The 20397-nt window shown below is 36.7% G+C and overlaps 1 protein-coding gene across 3 annotated transcripts; it reads right to left on the reverse strand.

Moving 5' to 3' along the window:
- Window positions 1-1229: 1229 nt before the first annotated feature.
- Window positions 1230-14127, reverse strand: Znf330 (zinc finger protein 330). 3 transcript variants are annotated; one of them, XM_013522921.1, is made up of 10 exons: window positions 14049-14127; window positions 12457-12588; window positions 10174-10193; window positions 10003-10073; window positions 7706-7785; window positions 5918-6044; window positions 5375-5479; window positions 4214-4260; window positions 3027-3144; window positions 1230-2146 (listed from the first exon to the last, which is right to left on the reverse strand). In XM_013522921.1, exons 2-10 carry the CDS (start codon window positions 12574-12576, stop codon window positions 1875-1877), a joined length of 960 nt encoding a protein of 319 aa, XP_013378375.1. In that variant the 5' UTR covers window positions 12577-12588; window positions 14049-14127; the 3' UTR covers window positions 1230-1874. The 3 variants fall into 3 exon arrangements, with proteins under 3 accessions (XP_013378375.1, XP_005400919.1, XP_005400921.1); XM_005400862.2 differs by having other exon boundaries at window positions 1400-2146; window positions 13950-14120; XM_005400864.2 differs by having other exon boundaries at window positions 1400-2146; window positions 13937-14120.
- Between the last annotated feature and the right edge of the window lie 6270 nt (window positions 14128-20397).

Consider the following 20397-nt stretch of genomic DNA (forward strand, 5'->3'; position numbering starts at 1 on the left):
TTATTTTTTCCATGCTTCTAAAAGCCATCTCCCAGGATCTTCCCCACGGTGTTAAACCCTGTAACTTAGCATAGTTCTTAGTCTATCAATCCAATGACCCAGTGGGGGAACTACCATCAAACTCTTCTAGTTTGATGCTCTAGGTCAGTGGCGGTATGTTGTTTTTAAGACAAAGATGTTAAAGTAGAGGTTGTCCTTTTTCTAAACTAAAACCTTAGTACTCAGGTCTAGCTGCAGCGTTGGCACTTGGCAAGAAGTGGGTTTTGGGTTGCAGTCTGGCACTCAGTCTCTGTAAGGTCTGCCATCACTAGTCTAGATGACATTGACTCCAGCCCCCAGCGTATTCCTCCAACTCTTCCCAGTACATCCTAGCTCAGTCCTGTCATTCCTCTGAGGTACAGTCTGTTGCTTCCGGTATGGGATCTCACTTAGCTTTGCTTAACCTTAATTACTTTAGGCCTAGAGATTATGTTAACTGTAAGGGCCTGGAGGAAAGGCAAGTCCTGAAAGGAGCTGATGCTGCCTAGGCAAAAAAGCCTTTGCAGCATGCAGTTTGGGCACAGGGTGGAGAATGCTTGCCCTCAGACGGGCAGGGCGTCACTGCAGGGCAGGAAGTTCCGGCTAGGGAATAAAACACTTCGGCAGCATCCATCTGATAGATCCATCTCTTTAGGTCTCAGGTTTAGATCTCCCCTGGCTGGCAACTACCTCTGAAATTTGTCCACTTGAGATTATTAAGTCTTGAGGTTGGTCCTCATTTTCTTAACCTCCAGCTGCAAGACATGAAAAGCTTTTTCCCAGACAAAGGCCCTCTGGCTTTCACACCTGGTTTTCCACTGCCTGTTACCGCCCTCAGCTGTTCACGGTGACTCTAGAACAAGAACGGTATCGCACAGCCATTCAAATACTTTCCCTGTATCTATAAAGCCAGCCAGACAATGCTTCTTCTCCCCCCACATGATGCCAATTCAGTTAATGTAAACTGTAACAACTGGAACTTGGGCCGCCAAGGACGACTTCCAGAGAGCCAAGCTTTATGTCTGTCTGTGTAGGCCTCTGCTACCTACTCCCACAATAGGAGAAAGGAAGGAAGAGAGGAAGGAAGGGAGGAAGGGAGGGACGGAGGGATGGAAAGAGGGAGGGAGGAAGGAAATGGCTTATAAAAGTACTGAAATGCAAAATAAATTTTAAAAATGAGAATAAGTAAATACAATGTCAAAAGTACTTAGTGAAATAGTACTAAATTTATTCAAAAAAGAAATTAATACTATTTCTTTTACTGTGTCCCTGAAAAACAACTAGTTGGTCACTTTTGTCAATACACTTAGGCATTAAAAATAAGTACTGTTCAGGACATTCATTACGAAGAAATGAATGGGTCAACTATTAAAAACATGAATGACTTTAACAGCAATATTTAATGAAATTTAGGCTACAACAACATACAACTTTCACTCTGTGGAAAGACATAAAAAAACAGCAAATCACTTTATCCATTACATTTCACAAAATCAAACAATGAATCTATAAGCAACGCTTTTTAATAAAATCGGTAATTTCAAATAAATATATTACCATTCTATTCCTTTGTTCTACATGTATGTATCTAATTGCCAAAACCTACTAAATTACTGAAACCAAGTGTACTTCAATCCATGATGTGTTTGTCTGGACCAATAAAGTCTTACACTGGAAATGCATTTTCTTATGCTAAAAGCTTTTAAAACTGCTCTGCCCTATGCCTTGGCCCAGTGTGGCTTATCTTTCGCACAAGGCCTAGCTAAGGGCACTTTTACATACCCACACATGATTCATCAAGACACATCTCCTGCTACTCTCACAAACGGCCGCCAACACCCAGGCAGTCAGCTCAGCTAGTTTTCCTGTTCCTCAAAGTGAGCATAGCCACTGGCATAGGTCCTTCCTAAATTCAAATTAGTAAACAAATCTGAGGACTCAGCATCTGAATCCTTTCCACCTTCATCTTCTTCCTCTTCATCATCCTCTGCTTCATCCTCCTCCTCCTCCTCATGGTAGCTGGCATCACTATACTTGTCAGATGAAAGGTTCTTCCAATAAGCATCGTACCCAGAAGCTCCGTCGCCCTCTTCAGTTCCAGCCTGCCTGCCGAATTTCAGGGAGCGCGCTACAAAAGACAGGCACACAGCATTTTGTTAATTCCAGTTTTACACTTCGTTTTCTTCTATAATAAATAAAAGCACATGAACTTCACTGACTACTCTCCCATGAAAAGACAGACAATTATTTTCCTAACCTTTATGTGGAATGAATCTATATGCACAAGTAACGAAGATTACAGTGTCATTTTATTGAATGTAAAAAAAATTTAAAAATTACTCTTCATTTCTTCTGCCTCAGTAGTGAAACAAAGTTTGGTGCAGAAGACCAACAAAATCGTCACTCATCTCACCTCAACTGTATCTTTTATTAGATGAAATACTGTCAGTCACTTAGAATTACACTTTCCTTCTGATATGTTTAGAACAGTGAAAGTTCTCCCTAACAAAATGTTAGCTGCATTACTATAATCATGGTTGGAGTAGTCTTACTCCTTCATAAAAAATTCTATAATAACCACAAAAGTTTTCTATAGTACTGATATATTATGTGACAAGCACTGTGTTCAAATACTACACACCTTAAGAGTAACTTCAAAATGAACCTGACTTTTAAGTACTGAAAATTATCACCTATTATTCTGCCCATTAGGGATTTATTCAATTACTTAATAACAAAGCCTAACAAAACAGAAAAGTCCTTTTTACAATCTCAAATTTCAGTATTTCCTGTCATTAACTGGGGTAACTACTAAATATCAAAATAAGTGTTGGTGTTCTTCTTAAGTTAAACTGAAAATTTATACCTACATTACCTTCCAAGGCTTAAGAGAAGACATTGAGCTTCTCAAAAAAAATAAAGAAAAGGGAATTTAAAAATAGAGAATAAAGGTAAATTCTGTCTAAGTATGAAAGCAAATTATTCCTTTGGTATCTTAAAGGCCTTACTTGACATGCTAAGATCCTTTGTCTCCTGCGTTTCATGTCCACATTTAGGGCAAGGAGGTTGTTTTCCTTTTTCCTGTTTAAACACCTTGCTTCTTGTGTGTTCATCACAGAAACAAGCCTATAGAGAAGAAATAAAAATAAAGTAAGTAATTAATTTCTGAAATACTATCATTCAGTATTTCAAGAGAATTTAAAGACACAGTTTTGGTGAGGCCTAGTGATTAAGAATTTTGTTGGGACCAGCCACAGTCCTGATTTTAATTTCTTAAGGAAAGTGGTTTTTGCCAGGACTCTTCTGAACCATGACATGGCACAAGCCAGAGACTACACACAGAATATGATGTGCAGATGCATTTGTCCATGGATAACATTTGCTAATCCACAAGGTCCCTGACGAAACAACAGTGAACAGCGGTTTACCCTCAGAGTGTACAGGACAATGGAGAAACAATTGCAGGACACTAAGCACTGAGAGAGAAATGCAGACGAGGGGCTAACAGGACACAGGATACAAGAAAGGCTTTCCGGGAAACACTGAGTCTTGGCTAAGATCTGAAAGTGAATGCGGGTATAGCAGGGTAAGCAAAAATAAAAGGAGTGTTGCAGCCAAAGGAAGAATCCAGTCACACGTAATGCCTAACGCTTGAGAGCACGAAAACCTTAAACAAACTGAAGGGTGGTAAAACTGGAGCAGAGCTGGGAGAGGAAGGAGACTGCAGAACCTAACACCCAGAGAAATGTTTCTGAGAGTAAGCGAACTGAGAATCTGTGTAATGATGTGTGACCAACAGAAACGCTGAAGACGGCCTAAAGAAACAGAGCACTATGCAAATTTTCACTCCACTCACACTCTTCTGAAAAGGTACACTTCCAAGTTAGTAAGATACACTGCTAACCTTTTGTTCACAATGTTCTCCAGAAACGTCATGTGTCATAAGCACAGACCCAGAACTCCGGACACAGGTGAAGTAGTAGCAACTATACTACAAGCCAACTGGACAACCAAGAAAAGCCACTTACACTTTCTCAACTTCAATTCCAGAATCTCAAAAGTTAAACTGTATAATTTTAGGAGGCCCCGCCTGTTTAATTACAACTATGAAGAAGCCTACTGCATGTGGACAAAAAACAGGGATTTAAAATTAAATCTTAAAAAACAAGACAAGAAGAAAAAAATACAAGCATACCTTACAACGAAGACATGAATGCTGACCAAGCCGATTGCACGAAACACCTGTGGGAGAGGGGTTTGTCTTAAAAACCTATCAGTTATTCAGTTTTCATTTTCTTCTTTTGTTTTTTATTGAATCAAATACACTCAATGAAATTTTAGCCTTACATTCACATTTGCCTGTTGGGGGTCAAAGCTATAAATATACAGAGCTCCTAGACCCCAAATAAAGTATTTTAATTTTTACATTATACATTCTGTGAAACTTTAAGAAAGCCTCAAACATGCTATAGACTTTTAAATGCTGTTTTAATCCTTAAGAATTTTCTACATAAATAGTGCAAGAATTATATATAAATATATAAAATATGTTGTATGCATATCTCAGATCAACGACTTACCAATTTTAAATTTACAGATGAATACAGAAATTATCACTTCATAGCAGAAAGAAAACCAAATTAAAGGAAGTGACTCTAGGAATTTCAGTTCTTTTTTCTATCATGGCAACTACCATTGAATGAAGGCTAAGTGCCAGGTATCCCACACTAGAGCTTTATGTGGATTCTCTTCTCAATTAACCTTTTCAGAAACATTACCCACAAAGATGATAGCATTTTTAACTCAATCAATAACACTGATTCTCAACTTGAATATATGTAAGAACTACATATGCAAATACAGATGCCTGGTACCCACCAGATTTAAAAGATTGTAAAGACAGACTCTCCAAGGACAAGGCCTGGCACCTATGTTTCTTAAAAGCTTCATACGTTATTTCTGATGTATTCTCTTATATACCTATCAATGGAACCAACTATCAAGAACAAACTAGGGATAATATCACTTACTTGAGGGCATTTGGAAATAGAAAAGGGACATGGATAGGGTTTGGGGGTATAACAACTTGAAGGGGAAATGACATGTGAAACTCAGAACCAGGAATGCCCTAAGTCCTATAACGCCTGGTTATAAGCCACAAAACAAAGGACTGATATAACCAACATGCCACTGGCATCCCAGGACTACGTGTTTTCATGAAACAGAAAATAGATACATGAGTCAAATTACTGTCTCATAAGAGACGGCAGGAAAGACCTGATTCCTTCTTCATTAAAGATTTATAATAAACATAATCTCAGGTATAAGGAAAGCTAATTATTTTTTAAAAACTTACATTTAAATGTTTCTGCCTCCAAAACTTGGCAACTGGCTTGATGCTCAAATTGATCATCTTCACAGAGAAAGTTATGGCAAAAAGAACAACTGAATATTCTGCCTCCTAATGGATTGAAACAAACCCACAAATATAAATACGTTAAACTTAAATATGGAAAACTCATCTCTAAAACTGCTCAAAAGAGAGAGCAAGTGATTTCTGAGGTGCCCAGCATTTTGCTTTCTGAGAAAAGCTAAAGTGAAAACAGCTGAAGTACTTGAAATCAAACCATAAAATGATGGATTCCGGAATCCCCTGGCTACTTACACAGTGCTCAAAGAGATCACCTGTCCCTACAACTTTTCTCTTACCTGCTTAGGTCAATGTTAGCACTCAAAATACTGCTGGTACAAATCCCTTTTCCAACTAAACATCATCAAAATAGTACCAGTAGTTACAATGGGTGGCACCCTTAAAATAATCTTAAAAAATAGTATTCAGTATGTTTGAAAGTCAGCCTTTACTTACAGCAAAGCTCACCAGTTGCATTTAATTACTTACCATGGTCCCATACACCTCGTTCACATTCAACACACTCAGCATCAGTAAGAGGGCAGGCGCAGGCATGGGTACTGAGACACTTCCTACCATGGCACACCCAAGCTTCACAGAAGTCACATATTGCACCCTGCAACCAAGGACCAGGAACATCTGATCACTGTCACTTGATCAGCTGCAATTACTGTTTAACCAGTGGCCAACTATCAAAATCCTATACATTTAGTAATTTATCATATCTCAATGCTAGGGGCAACTCCATTAAAGCTCTTACTGTTTAACTCCAAATAGAAGGTTCTGTAAAAAACTACTTCACTGATAGGTATGCACAACATATAAAACTTAGCTATAAACCAAAAGAAAAAAATAATCACAGGGGAAGCTATACCCTTATCCTATAAATTCAGGAGTTGCAAGTATTGCCTTCAAAAGAATTCCAATTCTAAAGAGATTAAGCTTTGTCTATAAAAATTCCTTTAATTAAACTGAATTGTTAACTACTATTTCTGATTCAAGAAAAATTTGTATTTATTTTATTTATAAAATAATCAAATAACTTTTGTCGAATAGCTAAGAAAACACTGACTATCTGCCATCTTTTTTATGCTTTAAATCATGATAACTTATGCTTTAAATCAGTACATTTCTTTGTGGGGAAAAAAAGTAAAACATATGGAACTAAACTACAGGATCAGACTATACAATTCCATGCAAACATAGTAAGAACATGTCTTTCAATAACAAACGGACACCTACAAAACATTAAGGCTAGAAAGAATCTTACAGGAGTAGAGCTACATGATCTTTCCTTTATATTAAGTCCCAGGACTAAATCCAAGTCCTAGATTAGGATTACAACTGAGCTGAAATTTAAATCTTGGCCTCCTGAACCTCAGTTAAGTATTATACTACTCAAAGCTCTGTAAGTGACCCAAAAAGCAGCAAATAGGAAGAATGATTTTTGATCTGTAAAAACGGAGGATCAGTATTGCTAGCAAATCCTCTACCTATTCACGTAAATCAGCCAGATTCTAGCAAGAAAGAGAAAACACTCTTAAATTAGGTAATGTAGAGTTTAAACAGATACTGTACAAAGGAGAGGGCTTCTGAAAAATATCAAGTGATAACACACACCTACACCTGAATGGACAAGGGAAGAGAGGGAGTTTACCAAAACCTAGAAAGACAGACTGTGTTGGGAAGTACTAGACCATAGGGGAAAAAGTCTGCCTCAAGACAGAGAACTGTATGTTCTTAGAAAGTTAGCATATGTAAGATATTTCATTCGATACAAAAATATTATTACTTTCTTCATGGGCTGCAATTTGGATGTGAAACAGAAAAAATCATGTAACAAAATGCAGTAAAACAAGGAATACATATTTAATAGAAAATATACTTTTGTGAAAAAAATTCATCAAATAATGTTTTAACTTAACTAAATTTCCTTAGAAAATCCTGTATATAATGAGACTGTAAGTAAAGTATACATACTTTTTTGAAATGTAATGCTTAAAAGGAAAACATTAATAATCCTACATTCTTTTGGAACTTGGCTGTTAATTTAACCAAAGGCTTAAGTGTTCGTTAAGAAAAGCTTATAAAGTAAATGGTATTTTGTGAAGTCTGATTAAGGTGTACAAGAAAGGTTCCACTGAGAAATGAATTCATGAAACATGAGACAAAGCACAGCTATTTAGAAAAAAAAAAAAAAAAAACAACTGGTCAGATGGAGCTTTTACTTAGCCTTGGAAGCTTATAAACCAAAGGTATAACTGACAAGAAGCTTACCACCATTGCAAGGCCAGTACTATATACACCAGCATGCTTTATGACACAGTCTGAAGACTTCATCATGCACTTTGTCTTTCCTAGCAAAGAAAAAAAGTGCACTCTTAGTCCTACAAAATAGTACAAACAAGTATTCACTAATTTCTCCTGATCTAGCCTAAGCTTCTAAGGAAATACTTTAAATACAAATGAAATCAGTATCTTTTACTGTACATAATTAAAAAGAAAAAAATAAATATAACTGAGAACTCATTATAGGCAGACCCTTTGAAATCAGAAATGTATTAATAAACCTGTTAAAATATGTAACAAATTTACATGCTAATTCATGCTTGTACTAAAAATCAAAAACTGCAGGTTATACTCAGTAAGTCAACAGTAATTTCAGCATTTTAAAATCGTATGAATTTTCTGATGAATCAAAACATTTTAAAAAGTCATACTCTAAAACTGAAGTTTACGTTTTACAATTTATAAGAACAGTCCGGCTTCAAGTTGTCATTTATTTATTGCTACAAAATACAACAAACAACACCAAAAATGATTATGCAACTCTTCTGTTTAAGTTTGTTCATTCGTAAAATTAAAAAACATAGCTCCCAGGTAAACATTTTTCTAAGAATTCTAACAAAATTTTGAAATAGTGCCCAACAGAGCACCAAAAAAAATATAGTATTTCAATTAAAAATTGCAACATACTCACAAAAGCTCTGATCTAACAGAAAATTACCAAGCTGAAACACTGCCAGAAAATCTGTTTATCGGATATTACGTGAAGATTAATGATGACACATTAATCACTCATCTGAGATTTTACAAAGTGGAACGGTAGAGAAAAAGAAGATGATCAATTTTCTAGTACCTTGATTTCCTGAGGCACAAAGTTAGACAACAGGAAATGGGAAGAAAGAGAAACTGGAAATGCAGCAGTAATTACCCCAACTGTTCATGTCTAACACTAAGAACAGTAAACAGAAAATGCACCCAATTATACCACTACGAAATCTAAGCCCAGAGACATTAAAATATGGTAAGACTTGACCTCTAAATCTTGCACAAAATCTAGTTTCTCATTTTACATTTATCTGCCCTGTGCAAAATAAGGATGTAAAAGCAGATAGATCAGTGTTCCATGGAGGCCAGTTTTCTCTTTTCCATTAACTGCAGAATAAAAAAGATGTATGATTGAAAGCTAGAAATACACTAGAAATATTCAGGGATGCAGGGCTAAACATTGGCTACCATGATTATATTGCAGCATGATTATACTTAAGACACACAGAAATACGAGCATCCCAAATTGTTCCACCTGAAACTACCATCCCCAAAATAAAGGGAATATTTATTCAAGTAAAAATTTGAGAGGTAAATTTGGAGTAAATAAAGTTAAACAGATTTCCTTATTGAAGATCTCCAGAGCTTTTAACATATAAATATGTAATCTCCTAGATGGAATGAGAGGATGAAACCTGCAGCACTACTTCCATATATATATTTTTCAAAAACTACCTACTAGTATCTCAAGTAGCGGGTAGTAGGTTATTTGGGAAACACCATTTATTTCTACTTTAAATCATCATTTCAGGGTAAAAGTTTCTACCTATACTTGGAAACTGGATGCATGACACAGAACTCTACTTCTGTCATTCAGGAAAACATCTGAGGAAACTGAAGAATCACACAGTAATACTAAACAGAAAAAGAACTCACCATAAAATCAAAACTAGGTTATATTGGAATAAAATGGTTCTTAGTGGTCTAACAGACTACATCAGAAGGTAGTATTTTCCAATGCCTAGCAGGCAAAATTAGAAGGAACCAAAGCTTATTTTACTTTTCCATTTACAAAGGGCTTTTTTTGAGCTTTTTTTTTTTTTTTTTTGGTAGCAGGAACCAAACTCAGAGCCTCACCCTTGCTATGCAGGCGCTGCATTACTAAGCTACATCCCCAGCCAATAGGAGGAACTGAAATTTAGAAAAGTTTAAAAGATACTGATAAGACTAAGGTGGTATCATTAAAGACTCAGAACCACCAAATGTTAGCCTAAAGTTTGCTTTTTTTAGTATTTAAAACAACTTGTTAGCAATCTGTATCTGTATTTTACCGTATTTTCTAGTATTACATCTAAGAAGCAAAACTAAAATCTGATGTTTTCTGATAGCTCAAATAACATCTGATGTTATTTCACCAGTGGAAAGACATAATACTACTGTAAATAATAACGAATCCACAGGTTCAAACTGATTAACTGCCAAACACTGGCTGAAAGAAAAGGCATGTGTTTTTATATACTTACCACACTGTGCACAGATTGGTAACTTCTGTACAGCATTACAAAAATAACAAAATGCTCTATTCTTCTGCCGCCTTGTCATGTAAAATAAAAATTTTAAATAAGGTAAATGTAAAATAAAAGACCAGAGGGGCAATTTTATTATTTGAAGATAGAAAAAAAAACAAAATTTACCTCTGACACTTATCACATTCCTATAAAAAATGAAAATGTATCATTAACTTTTCTGTTGAATATAGTTTTCTCCGTTAAAATTTAAATAGTACCATTTCCACCCACATATTAAATCTTCTACATATATTTAAACAATAAAGGCGTACTCTAGCCATATCACACTAGAAAAAGTGGCATCACAAAAGAGACTAAATAGAGTGGTGTTTTTTTTCCCCATTTTTTAAAGAAGTCAAATGCTACAGAATGAATATAAGAAACAGTGAACACAAAAGATCACAGAATACCTACATTTAAACATAGCTTTAAAAGCTCCCCACAGCTGAACCCCCAGCACTTTTCAAATCTTGTGGTCTATTCTCCTCGAAGTAAATCACCACTGGTCAGCCTTTCCCCAAGTACATCCCAAGCTCTCTCTTCTCCACACTTTTCCTTCTTCCAATACTTTTCTTTGAAACTCTACCTAATGGAAGGTCTAGTGACAATCCCACCTTCTCTGTGAGCTGCATCCCTACACACACTGTTTTATCACCTCTTAGTCGTAATAAATGTATTGTGCTTTTATTGAAATACTTATCAATATCTACTCTCATTATACACATTTATATATGCCCATCCCTTACTGTTTTCTGACCGGCCCTCCTCTTCTCATGAAATGACCTTGACAACCAGAACATTCCTCACTGTCACATCTATGCTATGTAATCCTGCCCTTTCCCTTCCATAAGTGTTAGTGCTGGGATGAACACTGGCTCATGACAGACATAGCAGTTTCTCCTTTCTGAGCTCAACAACATATAAAGGGATACATGTATGTAAGCTACAAGTAACTAGGAAGCAAAGCAAATGAACAACTGAGAAAAGAGAATAAGCAAAAATGAATGAAAGGCAAAGGATGGAACTACAAGTTGGGATACAACTGACCCAATGTATGACAAGCTGCGACCAAACTATATAATGAATGGTTAAATTTTAAAACTGTACTATATAGTAAGAGACACACTGCCATAATCTCCTTCAAAGTATTTTCCTTCCTCAACACACTTATCCTGATGTTCTTGCCACTTTCTGAAGCAGTTCTTGAAGTCCTCCTTAAAGAGTGTTCTAAGGAGATGTGATCAATAACACTATGAATGCTGCTGCTGAGTGCCATCCAACAGAAAGGAAGGCTCAAAAAATCAGTTCTTCATCCACCTTATTCAGCAGAACTGCACCATATGACTTCAGACTGTTCCTCAAAGTCAAAATGATCATGAAAGATAAATGTTTTTAATCAATTCAGGACACTGAAGCAGCCATGAGAGCACAACTAAAGACACAAAAAAAGGCTTCCAGAACTGGTTCAGAAATGGGCAAGAATGATGGGATAAGTATGTTCAAAGCACAGAGCAGTATTTTGCAGGAGATTAATAGCAATGTCTCTATTACTGTAACTAATTTGTTTTTAAATGTAAGCATTCAATTATACCTCATAGCTACATCCCCCCTTTTCTAGCTACTTGCATTAATCCATTACCCATTCAATAAACTATTTTTCCTTACACTTATTTAAGTTGGATTTCTGTCATTTATAAACAAATAACTGAACTGTAAGCTTGTAGAAACAGGAACACCAGGTCATTCAGCTATAAATCACCATAGCACCTAAAAGAGTACCCGGCACAGAGTAGATGCACGATAAATATTTGCTAAATTTAGGCACGTAAAGCATTTCCCATAAGTTTGAGGAAGCTAAAGCAGAATAAGTGAAGAGGAAATTATGGAAAGAGCAAAAGTGAAAATATGGAGAGATGAGAATAAAGATAACATAACAATCATTGGTTTTTTCACAAATTTCACCAACGCAGCCAGAAATGATCAAGATTAACTCATTAAGCACAGGCATAAAAGGTAATAGGACAGGTAGCCAAAAGATATGTCAACAAGTTGGGTAGCTCAAAAAAGAATTGCTAAAGGAAAATGATGAAAACCCAAGACAAGCTGAGTTAAAGTATGTAAGGGTCGACACAGTGGTAAATATCATAGTTCCTATTATCCATTCTTGTTCAGTATCAGTTTACCACAAATATGGGAGATAATTTGCTAGCTTTTATAAATAATATACAATCAAAAGTGACTGCTACTCATATTAGAGAAACAAAGAACACGCTTCCAACACAGGTTCTGGATTAAATAATGTAATATATGCAAAAACACTGTACTCACTGAACTTTTTTCAGGTGTATTTCAGATAAAATACATACACAATCTTAAATATTAGTTGATATTTTAAAAGAAAGCTGTTACCATTGAAGCATTACATGGGTGTTTAGCTAGATCTACAGTGCTTCTTGATGCTCTTAGTTGTTTTTCACGTTCCCTACGGTTCTCAGCCTTCTTTCTGGCACCAGTCTTTTTTTTAGGCATTTTCCGCTCTTTCTAAACAACAAAAAAAGAAAACAGGAAAGATGTAACTGCCGGTTTTCGTTTACTATTTTAATGAACTAAATGAAAAACGGAATAAAAGGGCTGGGGGTTTAGCTCAGCGGCACAGCGCCTGCCTGGCAAGCACAAAGTCGTGAGTTCGATTCCCAGTACCGGAAAAACAATTAAAAAATAAAAAATAAAAAAACAGAATAACAAAATATTCTTACTGTCCTTGAATTTCAATACTGTCTAACATTTTTATGGTTAAGCAAGCTGTAAACCTTTACAAACCATTATGCATACATTAATCCAAATAAAGCAAAGATCTTTAAAATTAAGACACATATTTTTACTACCGAACAATTCTTTAAAAATGTAAACATAAACAGAAATTATCCTAAAACCCGAAGTAGCAGTATTCTTTCACTAAGAAAAAAAGGTTCTCTGATGCACCTTGCTTAAAAATAAAAATCAGTAAGTATGTATCATCAAGAAATCATCTAAAAATGCATTTTTACTCAGTTGAAATTGCTTTCTAAGGATATATATTCAGATAGCCTAATTCTCCCAAAACACTGAGTAAAACAAGTCTAGTCACTGCCAAGTAATATCTAAATATAGCATCATAATTGCGTCAAATGTCACCATTAATTACAAACTCAAAACATTCTCTCAGTAAAGGTATGAAAAACACTACAGTTGCCTTGATTCTGAAAGCTGCTCTTCCTACAGGCAGTGAGCATATAGTTTTAACAGGGTTCATATGTAATGTACAGGAGCACATACATTTACTGTATATTTAAAAGGACTTTAAAACTTGCTTTCATCCCTCCACTGAAAGAACTTCAACATATAGAAGAGCAAGCCTTTTCTAAATTGAAGCTTTCTGAAATGCACTGTCTGATCAAAACCCAAGGCGCAGGCAGGATGGTATGGATTGAAAAATACACAGAGACCAGTCTTAAGAGTTAACTGGTGGTTACTTAAGTAGCGTCCAAGACACTCGGGCACCTTTCCAGTAGTAAGACGAAAAATCCAGAGGGTGCGCTGCCCTGGCCAACAGTGCTCAGAAAATAATCACAGGGTGACCGAGTGGTGACATTCTCTACGTCCCCAAGGGTGTCTTTTGAACTCACTGACAACTGAGCCTCATTTTCTTTTCCTCCAACTTGTTATGGTCACTTAAAAGAGTAAAATCCTTTCCTCTGCCTTCCAGGGAGAGTTTCAAACACAGGGAAAGGCTCAGGGTCACAGGTTCAGAGGTCAGGCCCGAAGTCGGGGGACCCCGTAGGAGGCGGGGACGCCCCAAGGGACAGGCGGAGCGCCACGCGGCTCCCGGCTGCGGCGCGGGGCACTGTACCTCGCGCGCTCACCAACTTGGGGCGGCCGGGCTCACGCGGGGTCCAGGAGCTGAGAATGGCGCGGCGCAGGCAGTCAACCCCTCGCAGGGACTAGGACTCCGGAAAGCGTACCGCCACCCCGAACGACAGACAGCGCAGGTTTCCGACACTGGGAGAAGACCCGGATGTCCTCCTACGTCAGCAGCTCCCTTACGGCACACGTAGACCGGAAACGCCGGAGCAGCCCCGCCCACTTCTGTTCGCTCCGCCCAGCTCCCGCCCTTCCCTGAGGGTTGGGAGACTCATTGAGGAGGAAACCTGTGAGACAAAGACAATGTGAGGGCAGGCGGGAGAGCACTGGGAAGGGAAGGACCCAAGCCCTCGGCAGTTTTATTTTTTTAAGAAAAATTGAAAGAATCCAAAAGGAAGAAAAAAATGTTAAAGAGAATTTGCCCAAACAGTTGGAAACCATTCCACTATCTAAATCTTACATGCTTTACATCACAAGCTGGCCTTCAATTGCCTGATTAAGTTTGGAACCTCCCTCCTCTGTTTCCTATTTCTGCTGTACCCTTGGGGTTCCATCCCTTTGTGAATAAATTCCTCCACGTTCTGAGCCTCTTGTGTGTGGTCTCCCTGCCCACAGCTCAAACCTGACTGCCCTATCCTTGAAAGACTGCTTGCTTTAAGTTTCACTAAAGGGAGGGTTTCTGTTTTCACCCAGCCCATGACCTCTTGGTGAGGAAGACAGTGCCAAGGTCCACCGTTATCACACCCAGGCAATCAGTACTCCTTTCCGTCTGGCTACGCCACTTTTTATCCTTCATCGCTGCTATTTTATACTCGTCCCTTATTAATGGAAAACTCACATCACTTTAACCTCTGCCGTCATATAATCACCTTAACAGATAAGTAGAGGATCCATCCTCCTAAATCCTTGATTTCTTCGTCTCCTGCAGCCATTACCTCCACTACACTCTAGGAATCTACTTTCCTGACTAAACCTCGGGTCTTGTTGAGGTTTAAAAGTCAAAATTCAACTGCCTATTTTGCCAACTCTCTCACACAATTTTCCCTCCTAATGGAGACTTCAAATTTCTTGACCACTCTATTTTCTTTTGATCATCTCTCTGCTTCCTTCCTGTCTTTTTTAGCTGCTTTATAAAACATAGTTCATTACTTCACAATTTGCCATGTTTTCTTTCTAACTAAACCAACTGGAATATATCCAATTCTGAGAATTCAACAGCTTTTCTTTTTTTTTTTTTTTTCTCCTATTCTGAATTTTGAAGAGAGAGAGAGAGAAGAAAAAAAGAAAAGAAAAAGAAAATTGGGGTGGGGTGGAGCAGGGGGAGGGGAGGGGAGGGAAAGAGAGGAAAAAAAGACACACAATTATGATTCTACTTTCGATTCATAATCACCAGATCAACAGCTTCTCAGAATTGTCCTCCAATCCTCCTACATTTTCTAAATTGATTCTATCATTTGGATTTGTCACATGGCTTTATCAAATATTCCTTTCTTCAACCTTCCACCACTACTTCTATCAATTTTAACACATATTACCACTTCCTATTTCACAGAGAAAAATAGAATAATATTAATAACAACTAACATATAACAATTTTTTGCTCTTGGACTGCTATTTTACATGTGTAGTATTAACTCCCAATTTTACACAGAGGAAACACACGCAGAGACACAATTATACTTGCCCCAAGATTACACAGATAATGTGGGCTATATCTATTAATATTTACTCTGTAAGAAATTTAAATTGATAAAATTTTAAAATATTTCTTAATTCATTAAATATCTTCCTGATAAATCCCTTACATGTTAATACAGTAGTGCTTATTTGAAACAGAACAGTATTTTCTCAGACATAAACTTAGAAGCATGAAACTATTTTATAATTTTCCAAATCTCTTTAATGTAATGCTTATAGAAGGGAGGTGGATTCCTGTATCTGTCACATCATATAATATTTTGATATTCCCTTTTACTCAAGGTACAGTTTCCCAGAGAAAGTACAAAAGACCCTCTCAGAAAGAACCAGGAAAATCATTAGCATGTACACTTTTCATGGTATCCCAGTGCTTTCCTCCTTTGGACCTGGGCTTTGCTATGATAGTCTACAGATTCAAAAGCTGGCTCAGACCTAGAAACTAGGCAAATATTTTTGACCCATTATTGCAACATCGTTCTCAGCATCCTAACCATACCTTCCTTTAATTTCTTTTAATTGTACCAGTTGAGTGATATCTTCATTTGCTGCCTATTGATTCTGTCCCTGGGAACACCACATTCTGTTCCTGGGAACACCACATTCTGTTATGTATCTCTTAACCTTCTCAGGGCCGGGCCCCTCTCCCTTGTTTCCATGCAGCTCTTGTTGATCATGATATCTACTAGGTTGTGTTGTAACTTGACCCTATCCGTAGATCTAGTGGCTAAGACAGCTGGGAGCAGACCTTGCCAGTGGTACAGTTTATATTACAAAGAGAAGACTTCTGCTGCTTTTCAAGCAAAAGGGAGCACTAGCCATTAATCAGGAATACTGGGTCACATGTAGGTGGAGAGGGTTCAAGAGAATCTGGAAATTGAAGACTCTGAGGTACCCCCACCCAGCCAGCTCAATCAGAGTCTCTTTCTTTCTGATGTAGCACTATGACTTTGGCATAGCTAATGTGCAGGGGTTTGTGGTTAATCTCCTTTGGAACTCTGCCACGCTTATGATTAAAGTGCCAGGCCTGTCCCTCAGCTGTTTCTGCCATTGCACACAGGATAAAAGCCTCTCTAGATGCTATCAAAAAGACCTTCTCAATTATCTTCTTAGATTTTAATAGCCAATTAACCACTCAGCATTTTGCTATTTCCAAAAATCAATTTTACTTAGCAACAGTCAATGCTTCTGTCCTTAAGGTCACTGTTTCCCTCATATTTCTCAAATGCCTGATGCATCGCACCCACTAGAATATTACTTTCCATTAAAAAATCAACATGGTTCATTACTGATCAAAGTTTTAACGACTGCAGTTACCTTCTGCCAAGGTCTCTCTGTCTTACACCTATCACCAATGAGGAGGTCCTGCCAGTCAGTCAAGTGGCTATGACTCAAGTCATAAATCCCATTTCAGTGTCTACTTTCTTAGGCCAGTTCTAGAAATGACTGTCTTAGGTTGACTTCACCAGCCAGTGCATTCTAAGTCAGAGATGAGGATAAAAAGTATATTAGAGAATGTTTTAGGAGCACCAGCTATTGAAGGGATGGTACCAGTATTGGATAGAGTGAAAAGTTGGTCTGCAGTATATTCTACATAAAGGCCTTGGTTTGAATCCAAGGTGTCTTTTCAGAGTCATTTTGAGTTGGAGACACTTGTATCATTCACTCAGGCTGTAGGATACCAAAAGAATGGGTTGTGACCTTGACCTAATCTACTTGTGAAAGCTAGCAGTCAAATGATGTCACCTTTTTTCTCCCCCAGCAACTGAGGAATTAACTCCATCATCCACAGAAAATTATGGTAAAAGAAGTATTCAAACACAAGGAATCCTGTCATTCAGAGCTACTCATTGAAAGAATTCCAAAAGGTGTGCTTCAGGAAGATAAAAATTCAATCAGAAGGAAGGAAAGAATAGAGAAAGCAGTAAGGCATAATCAATTCATTTAATGTATAGGATAAATCTAAAACATTTTTTATATATAAAACATTATACAATATATATCATATATAGGTAAGTAATTTTTATGGAAACTATACAGAACTGAAATAGTCTATAAATCCAATACAATTCAAATCAGACCCTGACAGAGATTTTTTTTAACAGAATTTAATCAATCTTAAAATTCATACGGGCAAGAGCCACCAAAAACCCAGATCATTTTAAACACAAGCAGAAGATGAGTACCTTTATTTTAAAGCTCTACCATAATTCATCAGCTGCCAAAATAAAAGTAACTGGATAGAAAGCTTAGCTACAGGTTCAAAAACATTCGGGTAAGTTGTGTAGGACATATTTGTATCAATGAGATATATTACTTAAGAAGTGAGTCAAATTCTTTTGGTTACTCATATGGAAGAAAATAAAACTAGGTACCTATTTGAAAGCATAGATAAAATAAATTTCAGATGAATTAAAGATCCTAATATATAAAGCAATAATATAAAACTAGTACAAGAAAATACCTTTTGTCTTGAGATAATTCCTAGACACAAAGAGGAAAAAACTAAAGAAAATAACAAGTTTAACTAAAAAGTTAAAACTTCATTGTAACAGAAGACATCCTAAATGTAAAAAGGGCAAATCAAAAGTGCAAAAGATGAGTTTAACTGATAACAGATTTATACACAGAATAAATGAAAAACTACCATTCAGTTTAAAAAACTGAAAACAATCTAAGATATTTAGACAAAAGCCATAAATGAAAAATTTTATAGAATTGGAACTCTAATAACCCAAATCAATACCAAAATGAGCCACCCTTTAATGCCCATCAGAGTAGCTGACATTTCAAAGGTTTAATATGTTGGGTAGAGGTAGAGAAGCAATTTTTAATCAATTCTGAGTATAAAATGTTAAACCCGTTCTGGAAAGGCAGTTGGCAATGTTGAATATTGGTAAATATGTGCACATCCAAAGATTCTGAAATCCTTTTCTAGGTCTCTACCAAATGAAACTGTTTACAAATACCCCATCATATCATAGCACAGTTTAATAACAACAAATTTTTAACAGTGTCTATTTCAATAGAGAAAATTAAATCACAAGCTACTTACACAGCAATTAAGATTCATGAACTTACAAGTTCAGTACCAACCAAGGTAATCCCAAAATATTATATTTGATGAAAGAAAAATCAAGCTGAAATACTATACATGTAAAATTTCAAAGGAAAAATCCTGTCATATATACTGTTTATGGACACATAAGGCATACATAAAAGTATCAAAATATGCCTGGTCTTAGTTCTGTTGGAGTGAAAGGAAGACACAGATGCTGTGGGGCTTTAACTATACTTTTAGTTGACAGAACAGCACTAATTGAAAAACATATGTAATAGCTCAACCTCCACCAGAATGGCCAACACTAAAAAGATTAACAGTGCCAAGTGTTGTTAAGATGTAGGGCCACTTGTTTGGGGAAACATATCCAGTTTGGGAGGTATAAATTAGGACTATCTCTTTAAAAATTATTTAAAATCATGTATTGAAAGATACATATAAAAGAGGTATGTATGTATGTATATATTTTATAGGATAGATGGTTAGAGAGAGAGAGAGGTCTTTAAATGTATGCCTGAATTTACTAAAATATAGGTAAGAGAATTACAGCAGCACTATTTACAATAGCCCCTGGACTCCTGACAATCCAATCCCCTTAAAAGGAGAATGGATAAATGCATCATGATATGGTCATATAACAAAATATTGTACACCAACAAGAATGGAAAAACTACAACCTCATATAACAATATAGACAAATCTTTCAAACATATCAAGTAAAAGAAACTTGCAGAAAAAGAAGGATCAATAATTCCATTTCAAAAATAGTCAAAGCTAATCAAGCAAAAAAGGCAGGACAGTGGTTACCTTTTAGAGAAGGAAGTAACCAGAAAGTATCACCAACATCTTCCCAGAGCACCAAAAAAGTTCTTTATAATAACTGTGTTCAATCTATGACCATTTATTAATCTACAAGCTTATGCTTTATGTAATTTACATATTATATTTTGTTACACGTTTTAAAGAGTACTGACTAATAGTAGAGGCAGAAAGTCTGGATGAAAGACTTAAAAGAAGTTTATCATATCGATTCTTCCTAAACACTTACTTTCTGTGGCAAAAATAGAAAATGCTATCTATAGGGCACACAGACAGAAGCAAGACAAGTGCATCTGTTGCCAGAGGTAACTCTTAGTGGCATCCACCCCCGCCATCCTTTCACTGTTTTCCTTTGGTAAGAAGGTAAAGTCCCTATTCATTTATCTTCCTGGAAATTATTTATTGCATTCGCATGACAGGCATTTCTCACATGTATTGTTTTTGAAGCAAAAAGACTTTCTCATGTCTTATCTTTGACTCAAGAATTCAAGTCCAGGCATACTTTCAACCCATTTGCTGCACGTATATGGGCTGGGCCAGACAGGTGGGGAACTCTGTATTGCAGGACTCTTTAACTATTTAAGGGCCTTTCAAGACAGGTATGGTGGCACACTCCTGTAATCCCAGCACTCAGGAAGCTGAGACAGGAGGATTGCTGCGAGTTTGAGGCCAGTCTGGGCAATATAGTAAGACTCAGCCTCAAGAAGAAGTGGGGGTTTGGGGTGGACTTTCATTAGTACGCCTTGTAAGAAATTAATGTTTGTTGAATTGTGCAAATAAAAACTCATTTTCTAATGTGGCATATACATATGTGAAATACAACTGTTCCTTTAAAAAGAAAGAAATCCTGTCCTATGTTACAACACAGGGGAGCT

This window comes from Chinchilla lanigera, unplaced genomic scaffold, assembly GCF_000276665.1.
Source record: "Chinchilla lanigera isolate Chin_1 unplaced genomic scaffold, ChiLan1.0 scaffold00070, whole genome shotgun sequence".
Classification (NCBI taxonomy): Eukaryota; Metazoa; Chordata; class Mammalia; order Rodentia; family Chinchillidae; genus Chinchilla; species Chinchilla lanigera.

Coding starts and splice junctions, on each gene's coding strand:
- Znf330 (XM_013522921.1), bottom strand. CDS start 12,576: ATGCCTAAAAAAAAGACTGGTGCCAGAAAGAAGGCTGAGAACCGTAGG. Junction 10,074..10,173: donor GAATGTGATAAGTGTCAGAG/GTAAATTTTGTT, acceptor TTACATGACAAG/GCGGCAGAAGAATAGAGCAT. Junction 2,147..3,026: donor AAAGGATCTTAGCATGTCAA/GTAAGGCCTTTA, acceptor TGTCTTTTGTAG/CGCGCTCCCTGAAATTCGGC.